Raw genomic sequence first — 6,371 nt, 5'->3', positions numbered from 1 at the left:
AGCCCTTCCCCTCCACCACAACTGCTGTGCAGGAATTCATGTCCCCAGTCCTCTGTCACCTTCACCACACTGCTGCAGCTGCCCATGGGGTTTTGTCCAGCAGATTGGAGCAGGGATGGGGCCAAGAGCTGCACAAGCCAGCAGTGATGGCACTGCACGAGGAAAGCAGCGCTGGGCCCCCTTTGCTCCTCTTCACTGCCCTGAGAGGGAGCAGTTTGCAGGTGCAGCAGGGGGGTCCTGCTCCCAGGGAGAAGGGGAGTGGGGGCAGGCACTGGGGCCGTGGGGGCATAGGAGCCCACGGGATCTTCACCTGGGGTGGGAATAGGGGAACCTGCTCATGGGAGCTGCTTCCAGCTACAAACCAAGCCCTGATGAACTTACTTCGTTTCAGTGCTTTCCTGTACAGGCAAATTGCCCTATTCTTCACAGGCAGGAAGGCAGATGACTGCCTGCCCCTGCCCTGTAGCAAGGAGTTGATGAATCATTTCCTTTTTCATATTTTAGTGAAATTGTGTTGTTCAGAGCTCATCTAGAGAATGTCAATGTTTTTGAGCACTTGCGCTCTTCACTTTCTTCTTGCAATTGTCTGAAGGCTGGATTTTGTTTTTGTCTCCCTCCCCTCAGCAGTTACTTGCTTGAAGAGTTGCAGGTGAGTGCAAAATAAGTTTTTTCCTAATTTTCTAGACAGTCTTTTTTTATTTTTATTGTACATAGGTGTCACTGTAGCTTTTAAAGCATGAATGTGTGTTTCTATCAGTGAGAGGGATTTCCCTAAAGGAAACCAAGGCGCTGCTGCTTGTACCTTTAACCTTGGAGATTTTACTTCATTGAATATAAAGTTAGGGTCATACTAAAAAGAATAGTTCAGAATTTTGATTAACAGACTTATTATTGTTGGGATTTCTTAGCAGTGAACCACTGCTTTGTGTGCCTGGCTGCTTGAGAGGGAAGCTGGCATGTCAGCAGAGAGATGTGCTGCTCTTAATTAGATGGAGCTGGACAGCTCACCAGAGGCCCCACTTTTGATTTAAATACTGGCTACAGTAGAGGCTGTTCTGTATAGGAAGGGGGTTTAGCTTGATCTGTATTGTGTTGCTCCTGGGCTGGCAAACAGGGAGATGAAGGGAGAGTGTGATTTATTGTCCAGACACTGGAAGAGACCTGGAAAGCAGTGTATTTTCAGCATTCCTATTTTAGCTTATAGCTAAAGTTAGGTCCCAATATGTAAACCCAAGAAGCAAGAAAAAAAAAACTTTGTATTTTGATTAAGGCTGCTGATTACATGGGTACCTCAGGAAAAAAAAAAAAAAAAAAACAGGATGAAAAAGAAGGAAAGAGGACACTGGAAATGGGAAGCCTGGTACCCAGCTTTTATGGGCTATGTACAATAACCCAGGACCTGGTTTCCACTTAGGCAGCAAGCTGCCTTTGTTGTAAGGGGTGTAACTATGAGTCAAGATTTTTTCCCAAAGCTCCTCTTTCCTGATTTATATCTGCCCTTATTGTTATCTGTTATGTTCACATGGTTGGGTTTTTTCTTTTGTTATTTTGTTTTCCTTCCTTGTTTTCAAAGAAGCTTATCTGTGTGCCCCAGAAGGGTGGGACTCACAGAGATCACAGGCTTTTTACAATGAGCCAAAGCCAGCCTGAAGACTAAGAGAAAATTTGCTGAGGGTTTCAGCTGTGAGTGCCACATGGGCTTTGCAAAAGCAGCGATTGCTCTGGAGGGACTCGGCTGGGTCTGGGGCGACTTCCACTGCTAAGAGACAAGTGAGCATCGCCTTGTCCTGGAAAATCACTGCTGGTGTTCCAGTGCTGTGCATCTCTGCTGTCCTGTGTGGTGAACAACAGGAGCAGGAGGACACAGAGCTGTTTCTGGACACTTGGGTCGCATGTCCTCAGTGATGAGAGCTCCAGAGCTGGGAATGAGCCTGGAGCCGAGCTCCGCTGGGATGTGACCTGGGACCGCTCGCTTAAAGCCTTGTCACTCTGCACCTGCCCCTCTGCACATTTCCTGTGCTCACCCATGTGTTTTATCAGGTCACAGCAAAGCCTGTGGCAGTCTGAGCTCATTGTGTTCAAGGCTCAGAATACACCCCTGTGTTCCTGAGACAAAGAGCAAACAAAAGCACTGATTTGTCTCATTTTTTGCCAGGAGCCTTTGCAATGGATGATGGAGCAGAGTCTCTGATGACCGTGCATCTCCTCACCCATTTGGGACACTCATTTCCTCTGCGGCAAACTCTGGATCGCCTTTTGGAGTGGCTGTGCCTGGACGTTCGCCTTTTCCTGGTGTCCGAGAGAATTCCCCCCCTGAAATACTACGAGAGGTACCGCAAGAGGAGCTGCAGCTTCCCTGGAATATCCATCCTCCTTTTTCTGCACGAGGACTTGGGAGAAGAACGGATTTTCCAGGTCCACGAGCAGTTCCAGCGCCCTCCCTGGCGGTACCAGCGGGCCCAGTTTGGTGATGGGCAAAGCCCCCCCTTTGCCCCATCCCACCAGGACTTCTACGGCCTGGATGAGCAGCTGCCCGTGTGGGGCGTCAGGCGGGCGCACCGCGGCCCCGAAATCCTGCGCGTCACCCTCTACTGCAGCTTTGACAACTACGAGGATGCAGTCAGGCTCTACGAGATGATCCTCCAGAAAGAAGGCACTCTGCAGAAGAGCACTTTGTGTGTCTTCGTGCTGCACAGCACCCCGCACGTGGCCGTGCAGCTGTGCCTGAAGCAGCTGCCCATCGGGGTGGCCGCCGAGCCCAGAGACTCGTCAGCCTTGCAGTTCAGGGTGCAAGAAATCGGGCAGCTGGTGCCCCTCCTTCCCAACCCCTGTGTTCCTATCAGCAGCACCAGGTGGCAAACACAGGACTATGAAGGAAACACGATTCTGCTCAAGGTATGTCTGCGGTGCTCTCAAGAGGAGGGTTTAGCTTTTCCAAGGACAGCAGAACTGGTTCAAAATGGAAGTTATGATTTTGTTTCATGTTCATGTTTTATTTGGAATTTGTGAATGCAGTAATCGGCATCTGCCAGTGCTGTGGTGCTGTTGATAAATAAAAACACTGATCCCTGGAATGTTTTTATACAGTTAAATTAACATCATTGCAGCTTGCCTGAAATGCAGATTATTAATGCTATCTAGGACACACTAGCTTAACATCTTCCCTCCTCTGCCTCAAAAAAATGATTGTAGCAACCTAATCTTTTTCTGATAAGTCATTGCTGTATAAATGTTTCTCAAAGCAGATTTTTGACATCCAAAACCAAAAGTTTTGTAAGTGTAATGTTGATACAGCACCACCTGCAACTGAGGTTGTGAGATTACAGGTGAGTTGTGGATGTGTCCTAGGAAATCTCTGCCTTTTCTGTTGAAGTGCTCCAGGGGTTATATGAATACAAATTTAAAAAAGAAGACAAAGTCTGTGCTGAGATCATGTGTAGTGAATATAGATTTATACATGTGAATGGCAGTTTGGCTCAGTGTGCTTTCTTTCCGTTGTAATAACCCTTCCCACTTCTGGTTATTTTTTCTTGTAATTTGGATTTTAAATTTTTTGCCCTGGCTTTTTCTTTTTTCTTCCAGAAGTCTTCTGTTACAAGTAAAGTTAATTACTTGGTTCAGCCTATTTTTATACTGCTCTGAACACTAATCTTAGGGTAGCCCTTGCTGGGTCATTCAGTGTCAATTTATAAACAGTTTATAAACTTGCACTCTCTTGGAGTGGTGAAGGCTCTGGGTGTCTTACCTAGCTTTGAAGCTGATTCTACCTGGAGCAAGGGACTGGGCCAGGTGACCTCCAAAGGTCCCTTCCTAGTTACTCTGTGGCACTTCCTGCTGTAGATACAAGGTCTTTGAGCTGACAGATGTACATTAATTCACCAGCTGGAAATTTGGAATCTTTTTGTGGGGTGTGACCATGCTGCACTGTGCTCCTCGCAAAGGAAGGTGTAATCCACTTGAACTTGAGGATGTGTCTTGTGTCCAAGCTCCAGACAGCAGGCTGACAGCCTAGTGCTTTATTCTGCAACTCTCCAGCCCATATTGTACATCTTTCTTCTAAACAGCTGCACTTTACCCCCCTGCACCGACCTTCTGCCATATTGCAAACTAAATCCAAGGCTCTGCCCATGGACTCCACATGGAGTTGTCATTTCCCCTGAAGCCCCTTGTGGGAATTGCAGTGGCTCTCCTTTCCAGCTGTTTATCCAGGTTCCTCTGGAATGCATGTGGATTTTTTTGTATCCACAACCTACTTTGGCCCAGGCTTCCCCAGGTGTACCGACTCGGGCTGCAGGTGACCCCAGCACAGCGAGCCTGGGCAAGAGCATCATCCTTGGTCAAGCCAGAACTGTGTGATAACTGGCTTCTCTCTCATTTTCTACAGGTTCAAAGCAGCTGCAGGACCCTTGAAAGAAACATCGGGCTTTCCCAGCAGCGCAATGTAACAGGCAGTGGAAAAATCCCGCAGGACTGTATGCCAGCCCCTCTCCCTGGAAAACAGGGTAATCCTGGGCGGAGAAGCCAGGAGGTGAGAGCTCTGAAGAGTAAAGTAAAACCTGAGCCCGGTGAAGTCGCTGTGTCTGAGCGAGCCGGCGGTGACCTGCGGAGGCGCTCCTGCGGTGCCCGCGGTGCGGCAGCAGCCCGGCCGCGCTGGGAAGCGCCTTCTCTCGGCAGGCAGGGGGCCCGGGGGCCGCGGGCTCCTCTCCCGGAGAGCCGCCGGCCCCGGGCACCAGAGACCGACGTGGACACCGGGCTGGCCGTGGGGCATCCCGGCCGCTGCCCGCTGAGCCGCCTCCCCGGGGCCCTGCGGAGCAGCCCCCGGCAGCAGCCTCGCCCCGGGGCCGGGAGCGACAAAGCGGAGCTCGGAGCTCCGCGGGCCAGCCCCGCACACCCGGCACCCGACGAGGAGGAGGAATTCTTTATATGACTGAAACCGAACGTGCCAGATGGACTCGCCCTTCCCAAAGGACGGCGGAGCGCTTTTCGGTGTGCTGTGAGCGCTCTGCTCGGCGGGTACCTCTGCAGCTGTGGCGCCCCGCCAGGGGTCACTGAGGCAGACACTGAATTCCCATGGAGAGATGCTAAGGAGCGTGCGGGGAAAATAACACTATTTACTGAAAGCTGGTGTTTTGTTTTGTTTTTTCTTAATGCACAATAGGTGAGGGGCATGTTGTGCACTGAATAGGAATTAGCCATATGACTCCTACAGCTGTCCTAAGATGCTAAAAAATAGACAGTGACATCTTCAGACGGGTTTTGAAGGTGCAGCTTGCCTGGGCTGCCCAAGCGGCTGGATGCCCCCAAACCGTGGGGACTCACCATCCCTTGCCAGGACATACTGGAACAAGGTCGTAGCGTGGTCACAGTGGTTATGCTGGTTTTCCTTTGTGTTCCTTGTTTCCTCTGTTGTTGGTATTTAAAATCTATCAATGTTGCCAATTTTATGCAATATTTGAAACAAGAATATTCTTTTAAATGTTTCAAGAAAAAATTTATAGCGAGATCTTTTTTCCAACTCAGCACAGTACATGCAAAAACCACACACTTGAAGAAAAGTGCCAGTAAAACCTGCTGTTCCCTATTCATGTGACACTTAAAATAAACACAGCAACAGGCCAGGCTTTGCTAAACCAGTGTGCAATTAGCAGGTAATCCTAGCTGGCTTTTAATTAACAGAAGACAAGAGCAGTTAAGAGTCTTGGAGGGAATTTCTAAATCCTTGAGAGTAAAAAGGACAGGAGAAATGAAGTCATGATTCAGCATCAACAGATGCTGAAATAACTCCCATTTTGATCAGTATTCTTTCTCAAGTAGGATTAAATAAATCTCAGAGGGAAAGAGATAGGAAGAATATGAGGGAGGGGTGAAATTATTCAAAGAGAAGCCACATCTGATCATACTTACCTTCCAAACAGTGCAACAAAGGTATTTTATCCCTTAAATATATGTGAATTCTGGAGGGATATAGGGAAGTGCCTTCTCTGGGCCCTCCCAGCTGGTGCTGCCCTGCCAAGTGATGCTCCTGAACCCTTCAGTTTGGGGACCAAAACCTACAGAACAGGACAGGACACTTCATTGACTGGACACTTACAAACACCCGCCAGGTTTTCACAAGCTCCTCAAAAATTGTGGACTTTCTAATGAATCCTGCTGTGATCTGTTACATCAGGGTGATTATTTAATCTTTCCTAGCACTAGAAACTCGGCAGGCCATTCTGAGCTAGAGAAGATGTGTGGTCAGTAGGAAGAGGAGCTTGCAAGGGTGGCTGGCTCCGCGTGGTGTGTGAGAGCGGGGGCTTAGAGCCACATGGGGAGGGGAGGGGGCTCAGGGCAGGGCAGTGCTCTCTAAACACGGGGTTACAGACCTGCAG

The 6,371-nt window shown here is 49.1% G+C and overlaps 1 protein-coding gene across 4 annotated transcripts; it reads left to right on the top strand.

The window, feature by feature from the left end:
* Nucleotides 1-326: 326 nt before the first annotated feature.
* On the top strand, nucleotides 327-5,120 carry FAM124B (family with sequence similarity 124 member B). Of its 4 annotated transcripts, XM_015637021.3 has the most exons (4): nucleotides 327-649; nucleotides 1,574-1,770; nucleotides 2,156-2,895; nucleotides 4,385-5,120. In XM_015637021.3, exons 3-4 carry the CDS (start codon nucleotides 2,167-2,169, stop codon nucleotides 4,925-4,927), a joined length of 1,272 nt encoding a protein of 423 aa, XP_015492507.1. In that variant the 5' UTR covers nucleotides 327-649; nucleotides 1,574-1,770; nucleotides 2,156-2,166; the 3' UTR covers nucleotides 4,928-5,120. The 4 variants fall into 4 exon arrangements, with proteins under 4 accessions (XP_015492507.1, XP_015492509.1, XP_015492506.1 ...); XM_015637023.3 differs by lacking the exon at nucleotides 1,574-1,770 and having other exon boundaries at nucleotides 2,159-2,895; XM_015637020.3 differs by lacking the exon at nucleotides 1,574-1,770 and having other exon boundaries at nucleotides 328-649.
* Nucleotides 5,121-6,371: the final 1,251 nt, after the last annotated feature.

Source organism: Parus major, chromosome 9, assembly GCF_001522545.3.
Source record: "Parus major isolate Abel chromosome 9, Parus_major1.1, whole genome shotgun sequence".
In the NCBI taxonomy this organism is placed as follows: domain Eukaryota; kingdom Metazoa; phylum Chordata; class Aves; order Passeriformes; family Paridae; genus Parus; species Parus major.
The sequence above is the reverse complement of the archived record's forward strand: the minus strand, read 5'-3'. Positions and strand labels throughout refer to the sequence as shown.

Bases quoted from the DNA above. Each gene is read 5' to 3' on its own strand.
- FAM124B (XM_015637023.3), top strand. From the start codon at position 2,167: ATGGATGATGGAGCAGAGTCTCTGATGACCGTGCATCTCCTCACCCAT. The intron at 2,896-4,384 runs GTATGTCTGCGG...CATTTTCTACAG, and splicing joins GAAACACGATTCTGCTCAAG to GTTCAAAGCAGCTGCAGGAC.